Source organism: Cherax quadricarinatus, chromosome 72 (assembly GCF_038502225.1).
Source record: "Cherax quadricarinatus isolate ZL_2023a chromosome 72, ASM3850222v1, whole genome shotgun sequence".
Lineage (NCBI taxonomy): Eukaryota > Metazoa > Arthropoda > Malacostraca > Decapoda > Parastacidae > Cherax > Cherax quadricarinatus.
The window spans coordinates 6,166,024-6,186,931 of record NC_091363.1 but is presented as its reverse complement, the minus strand read 5'-3'; the positions used below and the strand labels follow the sequence as shown (position 1 = coordinate 6,186,931).

Genomic DNA, 20,908 nt, shown 5'->3' with positions numbered 1-20,908 from the left:
TTTACACCAGCTGTCTCCCACCGAGGCAGGATGACCCAAAAAAAAAACTCTTTCATAAGGTTTTTCTTCTTTCTACATTTAGTAATTTATACAATGCTTCTGGCATTTTAATCGCCTCTTATGAATTCTTTTCCACTTCCCCATGAAGAAATCTTATATGGCATTAAAAAGAAAAGCACAACTAATTACTAATGCAATTAAAAGACATGACACATTTGATGACATAGACAAGTTTTCAGACAATACCTCCACCAATAGATTCCATTACACAGCACCACAACAATCCTAAACCAAATTATCCTCGTTCAGTGATTTTTCTCCTATTTGGACTAATTCTTGCTAGAAAGTGTCTAAATCATAGAAATTTCAGTATACCATACCATCAAGGAAATCGGAAATATCTTATGGAAAACAAATTCAAAATGAGATTACTGTACATTATTTTTTAAATAAAATTTAAAAATACATTCAGAATTCTAAATTTCAGAAAATATTGTACATTCTGTATTTAAGAAAATCTGATTTGTGGAGAATTTCTAAACATAGTATAGTACTGCATTAAACCTATTTTTGTGCAATTATGAATTCAAAATGGAAGGCAAGTGTAATAGTACAAGAGTAGCCTGGGGACAGTGAGGGGGTAAATATTTTAAATAATAAAACTTACTTGATGTTTTCCTCTGCTGGTCCCGTAATCTGAACAAGTCTTTCTCGAGCACCGGGGGCAACTGTGAAACAAAGAACAAATACTGAAATTATAGGACAGTGGCAGCTCCCCAAAGTTAAAGCAATTAACACTGTATATGCATTTCTTTTGAAATATCATTTAGTCAGTTTTATTTATTTGCATCGTGGTGAGTCCCAGTAACAATTCCGAAGTATTTTATTAACAAATTATCTTGTATCTTTGTTTATCTTTACTTTAGGATTATGATAGTTAATTATGCCTTTGCATAATTTAACCATTAGCAATTAATATTTTGTAGAGTACATATTTACATATATTATATTTTAGTTAGGGTATTAATACTGTTTACCCTGCTAGTACAAATGTGGAAGCATGCATCTACATTGACTCAAAATAAAAACTAGTCTAAGACTGGTTTTTTAGGAAGCTATATCAAGCATTCTTTGATCCTGGAATGTTGTTCCTTAAAGATTGTTTTAATTCTACTCTCCAAAATAACAAAGCAAACAAACTTGAAGTAAAGATTAATCTTATAACATTTCCTAGCAATGAATGGGGAATTCCTCTCAATCTAGCATCTTGCTGATAGTTACAATCTTTACTCTTTCATTATTAACACTTGGCACACTTATCTTTCAAAACAATTACTCTTACACCCAAAAACTAAGTGGACAATTATCTATAGGCACTGTTCATTTCCCAGCAAGAATCATGTCCTAAACCTTACAGGGAATTTAATTAAACCCTTTATTTTTGGAAAAAAATAGACAAATGTAGTATAAAGCAATCATGTTTTGACTGTTTTGCCCACACTGAGCTTTATCAAGTCATAGAGAGATCCGTTTGTGACTTGATAAAGCCCACTGTTTGGGTGAAACGCAGTCAATAAAGGATCGCACTATACTGCATTTGTCTATTTTTGCTATCTTGGTATTTTATACCATTTATCTCCATCCTTTATCCTTCCAATGAATCAGTAAACTTGTTACCTTTTCTATCACTGACATAGTTGTGTTATATTTTGCATAAATTCTTTCATTCACCTTCATGTCTAGCTCACGATCTTCATGTGCAACATTTCACATTACATTTGCAACCTTATCAATAAAATGACAAGCTTATTGAAAGCACAATGATGCATTAAAATTATCATAAAAGATCTAGAATTAAGCTTTATACAGCATTAGAGATATGAAGTAATAGCCATGCATAGGATCAAGAGACTGCATATAATAGCTAAAAAATGACCTATGAGCCCTCACCATAAAAAATTTAAGTTTCAGCTACAATATTTCTAAACAGTGAGTTAACAATAACACTAAAGAAATTGAAACTAAAAGAAAATTGTTATTTATGGGTACACAGTTAGTCGTATGTTAAAAGGATGAAGATACTGGTATAAATCTATTAATGAACGTTTCTAAAAATACCACAAGGCAAAGTTTATTAATGCTCGGAAGGCAACTACTTAATAACAAAACTATGGAAATTACAGATAAAAGATTAACATAAAAAAGTCATGCATATACATGGCATTGCAGATTTTGGATGCAGTTACAGTATTAGTACAACAAATTTGAATGGTACATTTATACATTTGGTAACTACTCCAAAGGTTATCAGGTTAAAAGGTCTCGCCAGGTAATTAAGGAGGCCAATACAATATTCAAAGAACGAGTGTATTTAGTGTACCAGTATGACAAATTAATTGGAAATGTCACCATATTAAGCACGTAACAGTCTGTAACGAGTACTGGTAATTCAAAAACACTAGGCAGGAAGAACTTGTTTGAAGATGTTTCCTCCCACTGTGGGTGAAATATAAAACAAAAGTTCTCCCTACTTACAGGTTTTTGAAATGACACTTAGTCTGTTTTATGTCACTGTCTACATACAGATACTGAAATATGAACTGGTATCCTTGTAATTACAATTCCATAAGTAAACCAACTCAATCACAAAATGTAAAAGATTTCTATTGTAGGCAGCCCCAACTGTTGCTCAACAGGTACACAAAAGTGGGTTGAGCAACAGTAGGAGCTGGTATAGTGCAGAGCATACATCTATTTTAACGACATTTTGTTCGCGGTTGAACTTTAAGACTTGCTCTGCAAACTGTCTACCATACTTATTGGGTTTCATTTGCTAGTCAAACCGAGTTGTGGCAACTCACAGAAATCTATACTCTCTGGCCGAGTTGGTGTACTTATGAACTTTCAAATAGCAAAAATACCTTTATTACTTCACAAAAAATTGTCACCTGTACTGTCACCTGGGAATACACTGTTCATTTGAAAATTTAAAGAGCAACAGTCAAGCATTGTAGGTTAGAGATTAGAGGAGGGTCAGCATCAGTTTTTTTTTTTTTTTTTTTTTTTTTTACCTCTCTGGAATGAGATGATGGTTTCAGAAAGCTCCTCAATCATGTGAACCCGCCTGCCCTTTATTCCCATAACTGTGCCAGGAGACAGAGTGGGTCAACTTTAGGTTACCAGCTGACAGATAAACATTTCAACTTAGTTATGGAGAAATCAAGATATTCAACTTGGTTGCCAGATAAACAATGATCATAGAAGACACGTTTGTGTCGGAAACCATTTTCAGAGTTAGATTAATAATTATTACACCAGTAGCAATCATTTCATTATTTAAATGCTACTGATACCTTACCCATTAACATAAAAGTCTTCATAAAACTATAAAATGCAACTGAACCTACAGACATCTTTTAAAAAAAAAAAAAAGCATTTTCGAAACCAAATTATTTTATTGCCTTCTTACCACATATTTTAGGCAAACATTTTCTTCATAGTACTATTGTACAGTATTCCTAAAAATTAATTATACTGAATGGGAAATTTTTAAACCTGTAGAGATCATGCAGCACCTCTGGAATGGGTGACAAGTCTGATCCAAAGAAAGATCACCATATGTCTTGGTGAACAAGACACACTGGGGTTGAGGATGCCCCCAATTCTGACTGGCTAAAGTTTGGAGACATTACATGTAGCAACAATCAATACTCAATATTTAACTTCACGAAAAATCTCCCAATTACCTAAATCTTAAAACTTCAAATCTAGATTCCCAAAGTTCATACAATATTAACACATATACTACATTGTAGTATAAATACCTATCCAAAACAATACTGCCTTACACCCAATTGTAGCATTCTCATCCTGCAAACTAATTTCAACAACTCACAATGTTATACTCCCATAACATAATTTCAATATTTATCACTGAAAACTATTGTAATTAGAGTAAAATTACTGTCTACTACCGGTTATTTTTATATAGCCGGACTAGAGTCCTGGAAATGGGAAGTACAATGCCTGCACTCTAAAGGAGGGGTTCAGGATATTAGCAGTTTGGAGGGATATGTTGTGTATCTTTATGTATATGCTTCTAAACTGTTGTGTTCTGAGCACCTCTGCAAAAACAGTGATTATGCGAGTGAGGTGAAAGTGTTGAATGATGATGAAAGTATTCTCTTTTTGGGGATTTTCTTTCTTTTTTGGGTCACCCTGCCTCGGTGGGAGACGGCCGACTTGTTAAAAAAAAAAAAATGTACAACTTAAACTGTGATCAATTTCTTTAGTATTAAGTAGTCTGTAAGGCATTAAATTAAGTCTGCCCATAATGCCTAGGCATGACAGTGGCTCTCTTTGCACTGCAACTCATTGTAATTTCATCATAATGTAATCTTGGAAAGAAAGAAATTTTATTGTTTTGTTTTTGTTTTGTTGATGGCTCATTCTGCAGTTTACCACTGACAGAACCGACTGGCCATGTTCTCTTTCTACTCAATCTCAATACATGCATATGGATGTGTCTATGGTAACTGAAATTCCTTGAATTGAAGGCCCTCAATCCCCCCTTCCCTAACTGAAGGTAGCTGTAACCACTAACCAAGATGGGACTTTTTCCTAGCTCTTCATAATAGTATACTGTACATATTAGGGGTCTGTCTTAAACTTCATTTTCTACTTAAGAGAGACCAGTTAAAACATGAACAAAATATTTTTAAGACATTTAGTAAATTCTCATAATGTAGCTATCTAGATCTTTACTCTAAATTTAACTTAGTGCACTTCGTTATATTTTAACCGAGATATTATAAGCCACTCGGTTAAAAAAAAAAAATACAACACTAATACTAATAACATACTTTTAATATGCTTATATGCAAAATATTTAATGGAATAAAATATCTGTTCCCCTCCTTTCTAATGTCCACTGATGTTGCCATTGTGTTCAAATGCAGTATAATTATGTAATGAACTACATACATTCATAGGCACCATAAACCAGTAAAATATATATCATGCATAATAATAAAGTTTATCCTCCTGAATATTTCAAGGGATAATGTTTACCATTAATTCACAAAATTCAAATAAAATGAAAAAAATGTATGCACTGCTATTTGCTTAATAAAGGATTGCAAATTTTTCATAAATACTGTACATGCTCTACTGCATGATGTACTGTATTACATAAGGCAGAAAAGTAATCATAATAGTACTACAGAAGTCAGATGGTTATGCACCTAAATTTTAATAGTGCACTCATCAAATTCATTTACCTCTATTAATATAAAATATAACATTATAATCCTATTAAAGATTGCTTCATTACTTCTCAAAATGAATACAGAATCAACATTTTTGGCTTACCTTTGCCAGAATCAGCATTACGAATCACTACCTCATCTTTGCAATAGTTCTTTCCAGGGATTCTAGTTGGCTTAGCAAATTTACCAGAGCTCCTGATGATCTCTCCAGGTCCCAGAAGTGTGGGTGTGGGTGGATGTGGTATGGGTGACTGCTGTTGGTTGTACATAGTCTGCTGGTACTGCTGAAGACTTGGAATCATCATTTGTGGAGTGCTTGTTGGAGTCATGATGGTACTAGGTATTGTCTGGCTCAATGAATCATTCTGTTGATCCTCAAGGGCTGCTTCCTCGGCCTGAAAATGAATTATGATGAATGAAGGTTTCAATTATCCTGACAAAAATATTACCTATGAAAGTCCTTGTTATTTACCATCTCTAATTTTACCTTTTTATCCTAATTAAAATTACATATTTTTTTAATTAGGGTCAAGGCTTTGTACATGTAGTTACCAAGTAGCTATTATCGGCACACGAGGACCCCAATGGAAACAAGTCACTGACTTGTTTGGGTTATCCTAGGCAATTTGCACTATGATAATTGTACTCATAAGATAAGATTTCGTTCGGATTTTTAACCCCGGAGGGTTAGCCACCCAGGATAACCCAAGAAAGTCAGTGCGTCATCGAGGACTGTAACTTATTTCCATTGGGGTCCTTAATCTTGTCCCCCAGGATGCGACCCACACCAGTCGACTAACACCCAGGTACCTATTTGCTGCTAGGTGAACAGGACAACAGGTGTAAGGAAACGTGTCGAAATGTTTCCACCCGCCGGGAATCGAACCCGGGCCCTCCGTGTGTGAAGCGGGAGCTTTAGCCACCAGGCCACATGTACCTAAATCAACTTACTTACATTCGTGATTAAAATGACAGAATGATTGCAGGTTATTCCCTGTATACAGTATCCCACAATAATTCTTGGCGAGTACTAGGAAGGCATGTTTTGCCCGATTCACGACAGTTATTTTATGTTCCCCATGTATAAATCCCATGTGCAATGTATAGATAGAGTGGCACAAGATTTGATAATACAGAATGGGATATAACTGAATCTTAGATATGCCCACTTTTTTTATTATTTTTTTTTTTTTTTGTATATACCATGTGATCATTGTGAACAATGTGTGGTGTCATTCACCACTGCTTCCATATAAGAATCAAGATGCTGAATGATTTTTTTTTTTACGTCTTTTTACGTTCATTACTTTTGTAACTTGCTCAGCTATCAAAACTTTGGGGCTCGGTCCCTGGACCCATTATGCATCTCTAATCTTTTGACTACCGCCCACAGGATGGGTATGGGGTGAATAACAAACATGTTAAACTAAATTTTGAATGCCTAAAAGCTATTTCTGCCAATCATAAACCTGCTAATTTATACAATTTACCTCTATCTGCACCAATTTTTGCTTGTAATAATTGATGAGGTTCTCATTAGGTTGCCAATGCATTGCTCGAAGTTCTATCACTTCAAGAAGGCGATACCGAGCAGCTAGACTCAAACGATCATCACGGCAACCATTTCGGAGAGATATATAGCATTTATCAAGTTGATCTATTAAAAAAAAAAAAGTTTCGAATATAAGTCTAAAAAAAAAACAAATAATAAATTTATGAAAATTAGTTTTGTATTTTACAAAAACTTTTCCATTAGAATGAGTAAAATTCACATTTATACAGGGGCAATTTAACCATTGTTTCCTTAAGATTTTTAACATTGATTCCTCTACCTTTATAGACATTTTCTAGCTGTGGTCCAAACATCTTCAGGTTTTCACAAAGTGCAACAATGGCTGGGTAAACAGTTCGGTCACAGGTTGAGGAGTTAAGATACTGCGCCACGAGGTCCATTTCCGACAGAACACTTTCCACTATTGAAATTTAAAAAAAAAAAAAAAAAAGGAAGCTGTAAATATGTGATGTACTACATAAAGGCTAAAGAATATGTCTAGTGTTTTTGCTTAATCAAATCCAGTCAAGTTCAAACCCAGTCAAGTTCAAATCCAGTCTTCGGTCACTAAAAAACTAACTTCTTTGCACTAGACCTACGCCTGAAACTTTCTGAACAATATATCACGAACAGACATGGCAATATTGCAAGTCTGAAAAATACAATTTCTGTAAATCTTTCAAGATGTCAACAGCAACACCTTATCTTAATCTGAAAATGAGGATAAAATGTGAAATAAAATATCACTTACTTTTTATACATGCATTTCATAATTTAAAAAAATCCAAGGTATTTATTAAAAAGTAGTATATATGTAGCGATATTTTTTAAACACAGGGCTACCCGATAAAGAAAAAAAACACTTACCATCGCTCACTCCATCACTGTATTACTAGAGACTGCCAATATGTATTAATTTTTAAGTATAGTTATTTGAGAGTTATTTTGGAAAAAGATAATATACATCTCATGAAAAGTAAGCACCATCTTATTCGAAAAGACTCCTGTCATGAAGAGAAGTACTCACTGGACTGGTCCCCTAAGGTGCATATCTTAAGAGGTCTGGGCTTCTCTATCTTCGTCTTCCTGTTTTTCATTGGTATCCCCATCTGCCAATGGAAAAATCACGTTAAGTCATTGACGAAGGGGAGGGTGAAAAAAGGCACGGAGAAAAAAAGAATAAGGGAAGGATGGAGAGGAGCGGCCCATATCCTTTCGCATGCTATTTCATTACTTTTTAACAAGTCACTAGAAACTAGCACCTTCCCGAAACTACTCAAGATGGCAAGGGTTACACCAATACATAAAGGTGGTGACCCTACAGACTTAAACAACTATAGGCCAATATCAAACTTACCATTGCTATCCAAAATCTCCGAGAAACTCGTGCACAGGAGACTATATTAATTTATAACAGCACAAAACATACTCAACCCCTGCCAATTTGGATTTAGGAAAAATAAAAGCACTAATGATGCAATCATAAAAATGCTAGATCTGCTTTACACAGCATTGGAAAATAAGGAATATCCACTAGGAATTTTTATTGACCTAAGAAAAGCTTTTGACACAGTAGACCACGACATCCTACTCCACAAACTTGACCATTACGGTATAAAAGGCCATGCGCTTGCTTATTTCAAATCTTACCTTACTAATAGGTATCAGTATGTTACCATTAAAGACACAGCATCAACAACACGGCCACTTGATACTGGAGTTCCGCAGGGAAGTGTCCTTGGTCCCCTGCTCTTCCTCATACATCAATGATCTTCCAAACGTATCCCAACACCTGAAATCCATTCTCTTTGCTGACGACACGACTTATGTCATCTCTCACCCTAATCTTGCCACCCTCAACACCATTGTGAATGAGGAGCTGATCAAAATATCGACTTGGATGACAGCCAATAAACTTACGCTTAACACTGACAAAACCTACTATATTATGTTTGGTAGCAGAGCAGGAGATGCACAAATTAACATTAAGATTGACAACACTAATTATAAGACATAATGAGGGCAAATTCCTAGGCCTATACCTTGACAACAACCTGAATTTCAGCACCCATATCCAACACATAACCAAAAGAGTATCCAAAACAGTTGAGATCCTCTCCAAGATACGATACTACGTGCCGCAAAATGCCCTTCTCACACTATACCACTCACTTATTTATCCATACCTCACCTATGCTATTTGTGCTTGGGGATCAACTGCAGCAACACATCTAAAGTCAATAATAACCCAACAAAAAGCTGCAGTAAGAATAATCACTAAATCCCATCCCTGGCAACACCCCCCCCCCACTCTTCATAGATCTAAATTTACTCCCTGTTCAGTACATCCACACTTACTACTGTGCAATCTACATCTACAGGACCTTAAACTCCAATATCAACCTTGACCTAAAACGCTTTCTTGATAGTTGTGACAGAACCCACAGGCATAACACCAGACACAAACATCTACGACATTCCCCGTGTCCGACTAAACCTTTACAAAAATTCAATGTATGTCAAAGGCCCTAAAATCTGGAACACCCTACCTGAAAATTCCAAAACTGCAGACACATTCATCACCTTCAAAACTACCATTAGAAAACATCTTATCTCCCTGATACACCCCATCAACTAACTACACGAATACCACCTGGTGGTTCACACTTACACTCACCCATTTGACCATAAACAGAAATATTAATCTCAATCTTAAAATAATGAATCCTATGATACTCCAATACTGAAACTATGTACTGTGCCAAAACAAAAGCATTCACATTGCTAAACTCACAAACTAGTATTTAGTCACTTAGCCATAATACCAACTTACCTCATAATTTGTAATATTTTAAAATAAAGAATTAAACTAAGTCTGCCCGAAATGCCTAGCCATGCTAGGCGTTGTAGTGGTACACTCTGTAATCATTATTTAACTACATGTAAACCACACAACAACCAAATTCTGTAAATTCAACATTGTAATCTTTATAGAGAATAAACTTTGAATTTGAATACCGCTGGGGAGGTGTGAATCATCGTTCACATCACGAATATTTACAAACAAAAAGAATACAAGCCTTATGATGAAACAAAACCCTTAACACACACTATCAATGGAAAATAATGCAGCTCCAAATATAATTTATTTATTGTACAAGCCTTTAAATTTGCTTTATTATTTAAAGCATAAGCATAGAAATAAGCTGAACTAAAGATTTCTGTGTATCCTTTGAACATTTATAAATATGCATATAAATTTGCATACACCAAATTAATATTCAACACAACTCTTGGAGGGAAGAGGGGGGAGAAATACCCATCTACAATTACTCATTTTCTGGCTGCTTCTCCAAAGCACAGCTGTCATGGTTAAAACGATGCATAGGCTTTGCATTAATACATAAAAGGGAGTGTGTTACACTCGCCTATTTGTGGTTACAGAGGGTTGAGTCACAGCTATTGCCCCCCCTCCCTTGGGTGTGTATAAAATGACACTGGAATAAGTAATTCTGCTTTGTTTGTCTATATGTACAGTGATTATCATATCTGATTGGCCTATCTAATTACATGATTCGTGACAATTATAGGCTGTGAGTCACAGCTCGCTCAATTAAGTTAAAACTGGATTTACCAAGAAATTGGATGGGCGAGTATTATTGTGGTAGATCATGCTGCAATAACATGCCTTAAAGATCTCGAAAACTAAATTTAAGAAAAAAAAAAATGCTGCACGGGGCTAAATAATAATTTCTGAAATTAAATGCAGTATCATAGGGCAACCACCCTGATCTACATAGTTTTCAACAAGGTTAGAAGACCTACTTATGTTAACCAAATCTATTTTGCCAATATAAAACGTCTTGCTAACACTTAACATGTTTAATTAGTAATATGTTACATGCCTAATTAGTTGACAATTTCATTTCCCGAACCTTTTTATTAGGTATTCGTGAAGATTAATATATCCTTTGGTTAAATTATCTCTAATATTAAGACCTATTACACTGATAAAAACACAATCACGAGAGAGCTAAACCCGTAGGGCTCGAGCGCAATGGGAAGCAGACTTGATCAGAGATGGGGTTAACACCAACTCCTTGTATTAAGAGCTCTGCCACCAGCATCTAGACACAGCCTTTAAAGAGTGCAGTTTGCAGCATTCCCCTGCATGGCATGTAATATTTTTGTTGCGTCACGACGCTACCATAATGGAGGCATGACACGATATACAACGCCACCCCAGGCAACACCACGTAATTAGACTAAAAAAGTGTCTAGATACTGGTGCAAGGCTCTTGATCCAAACAATTGTAACTATTCTTCTCAAGGCCAGTTAATCTGAATACCTCTCGCTTCCCAGTTAACATGAATAATAATCCCGAGGCTAGAGAAACCAAACAAAAAAAAAATAGAAAAAAGAAAAATAAATAAAGCAGAGACATGCCTGGCTAAGCAGGACCAGGCTGACTCATAACTAGCTACAACGTGGGAAGTTGCATGCCAATCCTACCATTCATACACACATTTATGACACCAAAAGTCCACTTCAAGCGCAAGATTATGCTTTACTGTTGCTTTCAAGTCATGTATATATCTCCATAAATCAAAGCTGCATAATAAAATTCCACAAGAACCTACTCGTGAGAGTTACTAACTAGCTGTTAGTTAGTAACGTTGAATGTTTATGCAAATGTTAATTAAATTTTAAGTCTTCTTTCGTTGCAGAAAACATGATTAAAAATGTTATACATTACTAAATTCATGGGGAAGCGCTAAACCGCAAAGGGTTCAATATACCCTGGCGAATGGGAGGTAATCAGGTTTGATCCAAGGAAAGCGCAGCTCCAATTTCTTGAATCAAGAGCCCTTTTCTAGAAGTAAGCTACCCCTTTTGAAGGAAGATTAAAGATATGTGCTGCTGTGAATCACTGGCAACCCCTGCGTTCGCATACCATAACTCAACTAGTGAATATTTATTTTTAAATATGGTATTGTCAATCCTTATAAACCCACGACGGAGCAAAATTCACCTGTAAAGCTTGCAGTAGCATACATTGAATTTAGCTGGATAGAAATAAAGCACCATGTTGAGGCCTAAGTCAGTAAGCAGCAGTCGGGAGAAGCTGCTGCCAAAATTGCATGACCAAGACAGGTGTATTGTGCATGACTGCGGTTGCGGTTCTATCAATCCATACATTTCCCCCCCCCCCCCCCCCAATGTATCCATCCCTAATGATACTCTCACTACCTCTCATCTAATATGTATATGAACTTCTTCTTTCCTTTTATTGTTATATATCTAGGATTATAAGAGCTACAAATATAAATTTTACTTCCAAATTACGCGTTACCGCTTTGGGAATTCCAAATCTGTATCAGTGTTCCTAGATAGCCCCTGTTATGCAAAGCATTTCGGGCAGATTGCTGACATACAGTACGCTTGCATGTTGTGTTGAGAATGTGTAAGGTTTCTTCTACCCACCCCCTTGTAAACTAAGATGTTTATGTATATACATAGGAACATGTGCATCACTACTTGAACGCTGTATTCATTTACTAGATCACTGCACTTATAGTCTAAAATAAGAATATGTACCATTCTTAAGCATCCCATTGTTCTTACTGTTTAGTACACAGCATCCTTTAGTTCTGTAATGTTGTATATTTTAATGATTCACATCCCTCCCTCCCAAAATGTCTGCCCCACCCATGTGGTCTTTGCACATTTTATTCAGAATTTAATTATACGAGTTACCTCCATTTTCCGTTACGAGTGAAAATTATAATCATACTCCCACATACGTGGGCATTGTGCTATTTATGAAATCTTCTGCTTACGGGAGGAGAGGGATGCTCGTTAACTGTGTGGGTAGCGTCTAGGGTAGTGAAATGTGCAGAGAAGTCGGCTCCACACTGTTCTAGTTCCCTAACAGGTTATTAAGGGAGAGGGGTGTAGAATGAGGGAAAAAGGGGGAATTTACAAGTTTTGAAGGCAAAAAAACTTGCCTCATCCCCCTTTACTTCCTTCCCACTTACTTTAAAGTTTCTTAAGAAATAAAGATGACAGTATTAGTGATAATAGCAAGAAACATGTTAAAAATTATACTGAGGGAAAGGCATTGTGAGGTTCAGAATGGTCTGGGTGTCTCAGTCTTACCGGTGGGGCAAAGGACGAAACTTTTTGATGGTCAAATAAAGCAAGTTTCAGTTCATCCAAGATCATTAACGGGTCACGTCCTGGACCATTTTTCGGGTTAGTAGCAAGCTACGTTAATAAGAGGTTAGGGCTAGGTCATAATACTTCAATGAATGTACGTTTGGAGAGGGAAGTCGTGAGAAGCCAGCTCACTGTATTGGATTAGTCATCACCCGTATTAGAGAAACTGGGAGCCGCTCTACGATGCCACGTTCTGGCAGTAATAAGTAAACTAGCTTTATTTATGTCAAATTTACAAGTGTTAAGTTAAAAAATAAACAAAAGTTGACAATTTAAAACATTAAATCTGAAAATGTAAATTTGCGAAGTATAGCCAGCCGTCTGTAAAACATCAAGGTCTGACCTAAATGAAGCTTATATAATTATTTTTTCACTTAGCGTTGAGGAATCAAGTCACGTCATCATTAAGATCGTCTGGTTGTTTGTAAACCCAGCTTTAGTTTAATATATATATATATATATATATATATATATATATATATATATATATATATATATATATATATATATATATATATATATATATATATATATATATATATATATATCGTGCCGAATATGTAAAACTGGTCAATTAGCAAGAACTCATTTAAAATTAAGTCCTTTCTAAAATGTTCTTTTATACGTTTAAAAATATATTTTTTTCATTAATGTTAATGTAAAATTTTTTAATTTTGCACCAAAAGAATCTTAGAAAACTTACCTAACCTTATTATAACAAGAACAATTTATTTTAGCCTAACCCAACAAAAAATATATTTTAGATTTGTTTACAATAATTTAATACTAAACAAACACAGTGAAATATATTTTTTTACGTTAGGTTCAGAATGATTTTGGCGAAATTATTGCATACACAAATTTTCACTTGTCCTATATGGCAAGATGAGCGTTGCTATTTAAGCCAAGATCGCAAGTTCTGCCTATTCGGCACGACATATATATATATATATATACATATATATATATATACATATATATATACATATATATATACATATATATATATATATAATATATATATATATATATATATATATTATATATTTATATATATATCTAAGATTATGACATCCGTTCCTCTTTATATTACAGGTAAGGTATGATTAGTATTAATAGGTTTTAGCATGACCTGGGTAAGGTGTCACCTGTATTAGTGAATTCCGTGAAATGCAATCCCTCGACACCCATGAAACAAATATCCACACAGCACTTAATAGTATCCTTTAGATCTTTTTCTATTTTAAAATCCAACGTGCCACAAACTACAATTTCCTGTGTGCTCGCTCTTCCTCATCTTGTTTTAAATTCTAGCTAGCCTTTCTCCGAGTTTGACGTCACCCTCCAAAAGCAACTAATTCATGACTTGGCTCAGTGGTGTTGCGTTCGGCTCAGGAGGACCCTGGGTTTGTTTCTTTGGCTGGATGAGGCGTACAAGTCTCTACACCTGCTGCCAGTGTTCACCTCGTAGTAAACAGGTTCCTAAGAAACACTCCGACTTTTGCGGGTCTCATTCTTGGTGAGAACCTATATGGAAAGTTATTACTTGACTGTCTTGGGTTATCATGAATTAAGAACCCTCAAAAATTATTTTAAGCCAGTATGATATCATGGCTCTAGTTAGAGTTTCTCACCTGGGCTTATATAAATTTCCCAAAAGCTAGTTTGATCAATTTGGTACATTTGGGGCGTACACTTAACTCACGATGACACTGTATATCGGGGGCCCACGAGGATTAGACATTAGTTTCACGTGGAAACGCTAAGCCCGCAGGGATTATACAGTGCCTGAGGAATGGGAGGTAATCAAATCTGATTCAAGGAAAAGCACAGCAGCTCAAATTCACTAGATCCAAAGCCCTTCACTAGTATCAAGGAGGCTTGGACATGAGCTTCTGGTGAAATGTGCGGGTGGGAAATAACGGGATATCTAACGTCAGCCCAGTGTGTGTAGGTTCAGCTGACTGTTCAACCACACCCACATTATACACAAACACCCCAAACAAACAAGCAAATCTCAAACTCCTGAGCTCTCTAACTCTCACTCACCACAAACGCCTCTCCCACACCACTATGCCATCTCATTTTACTACTCTAAATCATCATATAAATATATACATACATATATACATACATATATACATACATATATACATACATATATACATACATATATACATACATATATACATACATATATACATACATATATAATACATATATACATACATATATAATACATATATACATACATATATACATACATATATACATACATATATACATACATATATACATACATATATACATACATATATACATACATACATACATACATACATATATACATACATCGCAACTACACTTCACCCACCTAAAGAACTTCACAATGCGGTTCAAAACCAGGCAAAAGTACACAAGTATTGTTTCAAAAATATGTATGACGGCCCAGGCGGCCGGAAAACTATAATGCTGGTCAATTGTAGTTTAAAATGCGGGGCCAGTCGCTAGGACTGTCTCCCCAAACAGTTCAGAATTGTACTTGGTTGTATTCAGGAGTACAAGACTACAAACTTAACTAAGAAATCGAGCCTAACATCTTAAATGAACTGCGATAAATACTAACGAAAAATCATGTGCTTTCTTTTGTGTTCATTGTCATAACATCAACCTTCCGTACCCAATCCCTTAATAAATTTCTTACTTTGTTCTTCTCAGTAACTTTGGTAACAATCATATACAGCGGCAACTACTTTGGGTCTAAAGTTATATACACTGATGGATATCTATCCTGGGTTAATTATAACCAAATGTAGTTTACAAATCTTACAAAACAAATATATAAACCTGTTTTACCACAGCAAGTCTATATTAAGTGAAGTCCATGTGGGTGCTGCAGTATGTCCTCGAGTCCCTCAAGTGCTTAGTATAAAAATGGTTTACTTCCTTTCAGTAAATCCCACATTACCTTATTATTTGTATTAAGTATAAACCATACCACGGGAGGGATTGAATCCGCGGTCAGACACACTGACCGCGGGTTCAATCCCGCCCGTGGTATGGTTTGTTTGCAATCGTGTCATTACGATTTAGCGAGTCATGTATTAAGTATACATAGTAACGCGAGACAGACACCATCCTACATTAAAAGATCCCTCACTAGAATGTTTATTTTACCATACATTGTTCTTATTTTCATCGTGTTACTGCTATTAGATTATATTAATTTTCCGCTGAAGCTGCTAGTTTATTGTGCACCCCATATCCATCTTCAGGAGCGTAGCGCAAGAACCTATGGATATACAAAAGGCATAGGAACTTGGTCCCAAAAGGGCAAGCAGGAGTATGTCTGAATTTATGTCTAGAGTTGACTTATCTGTTGCAAGCAAATTTAGAAAATTTGTTTAATATGTATAATGGGAATGCACAAAATTTGTAGGGTCATACAGCGCATGGGAAATGGGAATTAATCATGTGATCAAAAGGAAGGTGAGGGGTAACTTCAATTCCTAGGATTCTTTAGTGGACTGATTCTGGAACGAGCTATATTCTGACGCTTGTCTTTAGAGATCGATGAAGTTAATCATCTTGTCTGGCTCACCCTATCAAGAATCACTTACTAGACTATTAAGCAGCAACACCCAGAATATCAGTTAAATCAATTCTAGGGAGTTTACAGCCAGACATATTGTTAGAAACTGAATTACCTGAGAATGGGATAGTTTTAATTAAATTTTAGTAGTTACGAGGCAAGGCAATTATAATAACCTAAATTATTTACGTAATTGAATTAGAATAATCTTTAAATTAAAACTGATTATATGCAGGCAAGCCTTTATAGCTTTTTAAATCCCACTTTGTATAGGGACTGTCGAAACATTCAGTAGTTTATTATTATTTCGTGCTCATCTTAGCCATTTATTCGCCTTAACTTTCCTTTATATCTCACCTTTCCTGTATATTATGATCATTTCGGCACTTTACGTCTCTTTAAAACTTTTCGGAAGCTTCAATTTTTTAGCAATACTTGGTATATTGTGGCATGACCCATGTGGCCGTTCATACAGGTTATTGTGCTAATTGTGACGCATTTGAACATGTTAATTAAGGTACAATTTATATTCCTAAACAGATCAGTGACTAGCACTGATAACTAGGCTAGTTTTGATTGCCGAAACTTAGAATTAACGGCACTACTGAACGAGTAATTATGGGTGTCAAAGATATGTATTTAAAAGTTTCGAAAAATAAAACTGATTTTTCAATCATACAGGGTGTCCACAAAAAAACGCTCCCTTATTTCACAATGTTATGATATCTAAACTAATTCAAATATATTGATAAACATGTTGTGAACCGATTCTCTAACAGTTATTTCATTTATTTCGGGTGATTGGACATCTTTGACCTGAAAACCACAGGGGTGCAAGGAAATCTAAAAATGGCCGCCACCCCACAGCAACGCAGCTGGTGTATACTTGCACGATCAGTGTTGTGGGCGTGCAACGTTCTTTCAAAGTATCATACAATTCCACCTACAAAGTCCATTCGGAAATGGTACAACGATTAAAGTCATAAAGGGTGTATCTGTGATCAACACTGATCTTGCAAATTCCTGTGTACACTAGCTGCGTTGCTGTGGGGTGGCGGCCATTTTTAGATTTCCTTGCACCCCTGTGGTTTCCAGGTCAAAAATGTCTAATCACCTAAAAAAATTAAATAATTGTTTATCAATATATTTGAATTAGTTTAGATATAACATCGTGAAATAAGAGTGTTTCTGTGGCCACCCTGTATAACAAAGACCAACGTCTGTAAATTTCCCTGAAGGAATACACCAACCCTAGTGTTGACTAGGGTAATTTGAAGATGGTGGCCAATATGACTTTTTAAAGCGTCATAAAAGACGCACCAGCAATTTATATTCGCCACCTAGAAAGTGAATCAAACACCAAAGCACGTCTTAGGTGAGAAAATAATTATGCCAATTTATGGACAAATACATTCTAATCAACACGAGGTCTAAAAAGGGACAAGCCAAAAATGAATATAAAACTGTTACATTAAAACCTATTGACATTTTCATCCAAATATATAACACTTTCAGGAAAAAACCATCTGAAATTAACATAGGACAAGTTATTAATAAATACATTTACATACAAATACATTCATATATCTCAGGATAATGAGCACTACGAAATACAAGAGTAGTGCTGCCATAATACTAGTAACAATGGAACAATATAATGGTATTTGGTAAACGCCCTCGCCAATTACCTTTCAAAAGAAAACAGAGTAAAAACAATTATTCTGAGGATATCCTACTGGCAGCTAGTCTGATGATGCTGATGATTGTGTCACTAGTACAAAAGCATCATTTGTCAAGTCATTATTATAATCCAACTTGGGCGAACTTTAGCAAAGCTTAAAAATGGTATGGTGATACGGACAAGAGGTGGAAAAAGACACTAATGTACGGTTCAGGTCATTTATGGCGAAACGTTTCCGCTAATAAATGACCTGAACTGTACCCAGGTGTGGTTTATAGCAAAGCTTGCACAGACAAAAGCGAAACGTCAATAATAAAGCATCCTAAGTAGCATTTTATTGCTGCCAACAAAACTAGCTTTCTCATGCGCACTGTTCAGTCTTGGAGCTCTTAGAAAGTGTTGGGAGAAAATGGAAAGCGGAGAGGGAGCACAGAGGTCATGCAGATGAAGAAGACTCCAATGATGACACAAAACCAGGAGAGAAAGGACGCACTTTTACTCTGTACACCCACCTTACCGATCTCTTAATGTAGCAAGGATTTTAATGTCATCGCAAATCTTCTGGTATCTGGAATTCAGTCTTCAAAACTACTGCACGGATGAAGAGCATCACCATTATTTTTTTTTTCAAAAGCAGCTTTCTCTGGCTAACAAAAAAAAAGAAAAACTTAGTTCGTTGAATATTTAGCAGTGAGAAAAATAAATATCACGAACTGAACTCCAGGTAACGATTCACACTAACGCATAATATAGTTGTCAAAGATTGTCATTGTCAAAATTTCTCTCCTCACAGCCTGTGGAATCAGCTGTCTCGTACAACACTTTCAACTTTCTCTAGTTCCCATTATAAATATTACAATTTGCACATGACTGGTTATGCTGAATCATGTTTATCTTCGATTTCACATTTATTTTACATTAACCACTTATGTGATTTTAAGACAAAATGCTACGGAGTCTGGATTGCCACGGGCATATACCGAGATGAAACTATTATCAAATGTAATACTTCCAATTCCATAAAAATTAAAATATTTTAGTTGAAAATTTATTAAAATTAAGTCAAAGTGCCTAAGATTGTAGATTTTAATATACTTTTCATTTATTTTTGAAGGTATTAAATAAATATGATCAAACTCATGTGCACTAGCAAAAGCGTGCATCATAAAATGTATTGTAATTTTGATGCATATTATTACACCGACCTTTACAAACACACACACATTACTTCATGCACAAACACGAATTCACCTCAACAACCGCTACCACCACCCAAAAAACTAGGCGCAGTCATCGTGACTGATAAACAGGAAGTCCAATAGTTTACTCTTCTTTTTGTTACAGTCTCTAACTACAACATCCATTATACTTACAAAACATTTGCATGTGCAACTTTCATACATATCACAACCAGATAAGATAAACCATCACAAACTCACTTATGTGCTATGTTAATGCAACCCACAATCTCTTGCGCGCCATTAATTTTTCACAAGAAAAACAGCTCTGTGCTACACTAAGTATCATGTAACTACCGCCAGCGTCGTTTCCAACTTTTAATTTTCACAAATGTTTCCAACAATAGCAGTGATGCAGAAATAAAACATTTATCAAACATTCATATATGCTGGATGATGGTCACTGTTACCCACTTTCGGCAAGAATACAGTACATTTGCGGTGGCTCTCATAATTGCATGATATTAGAGCATTACAGATGAAGATTTTGTTGGTTCACTGAAGATTGGCGATGCTTTCTAATGGGCCAGCTGAATGGCAAGAGTAGAGGGGATGTTACAAAGTCGAATTTCGAGTGGAGAGAGAAAAAGTTGAATTTTTGGGGAAGTTTTGTTATACTTTTTCCTTACAAACAAAATCTGTTACCTCATCCGCAAGAGATAATTCTGTGAGAAAATTTTGTAAGCACTAATAGACTTCCTTTAAACAAAGCAATGTACGGCATTTTATACCTTTACTCACGTTTTCACCCCTACCGCTCAAGTACGGTACTGGGGGTATTGACCCGACCCCTGCAACTACAAATAGGAGAAAGTTGTTAACAATGATCCATGCCTGGCTAGGTTAGGCTGCGATTTCAGTTTGCTTAGGCTTCTTATTTGGTTTGAACAGCTTAGGCTGTCAGTTTGTCCAGAATAAGGTTCCATAATATTTGGTCTTTTGTGAGTTTTGACATGTCTAAAGAATTAAAAATATATTTACCTTTTGTGTTACTGCTCAATTGCAGCGTAGTACTAAAACATTCTCTTACCATACTGTGCTTAATACGAGCACTTAAGACAAATACGCAGAAGACTAACCAGACAATACGCAACCATCCTTTCAAACAAGAAATCAGGGCGAATCAAAAGCGGCGGAAGACATGCATTATATTTATGGGTAAAAGATAAACCAAGACGTTTCATAATCCCTGGAGAACGAGAAGAGGGTTGGAGGTAATCAGGTTAGAGGCTCAAGGAGACGAATACTACTACTGTGATATTTTCGGAGGCCTTTGACCGTGTAGGTCACACGATTCATCGCTCATAGCCATAAAAAATATATACAAATGATAAAAATTAGCACGAAAATAAGTGACC

The 20,908-nt window shown here is 35.6% G+C and overlaps 1 protein-coding gene across 9 annotated transcripts in view; it reads right to left on the bottom strand.

Annotated features, from left to right (window-relative positions):
* Positions 1-20,908, bottom strand: part of mxt (Eukaryotic translation initiation factor mextil) — a 95,232-nt gene that overhangs the window by 50,084 nt on the left and 24,240 nt on the right. For 6 of the 9 annotated variants that reach the window (XM_053795063.2, XM_053795071.2, XM_053795070.2 and 3 more), the window contains exons 2-7: positions 7,847-7,928; positions 7,100-7,240; positions 6,758-6,924; positions 5,371-5,662; positions 3,072-3,143; positions 668-728 (exon numbers count right to left, since the gene is read on the bottom strand). In XM_053795063.2, coding sequence (XP_053651038.1) covers positions 668-728; positions 3,072-3,143; positions 5,371-5,662; positions 6,758-6,924; positions 7,100-7,240; positions 7,847-7,928 — 815 coding nt within the window. Of the gene's footprint in view, positions 1-667; positions 729-3,071; positions 3,144-5,370; positions 5,663-6,757; positions 6,925-7,099; positions 7,241-7,846; positions 7,929-18,824; positions 18,960-20,908 lie in introns of all 9 variants that reach the window. The other 3 variants (XM_053795064.2, XM_053795065.2, XM_053795069.2) reach the window with 3 other exon arrangements.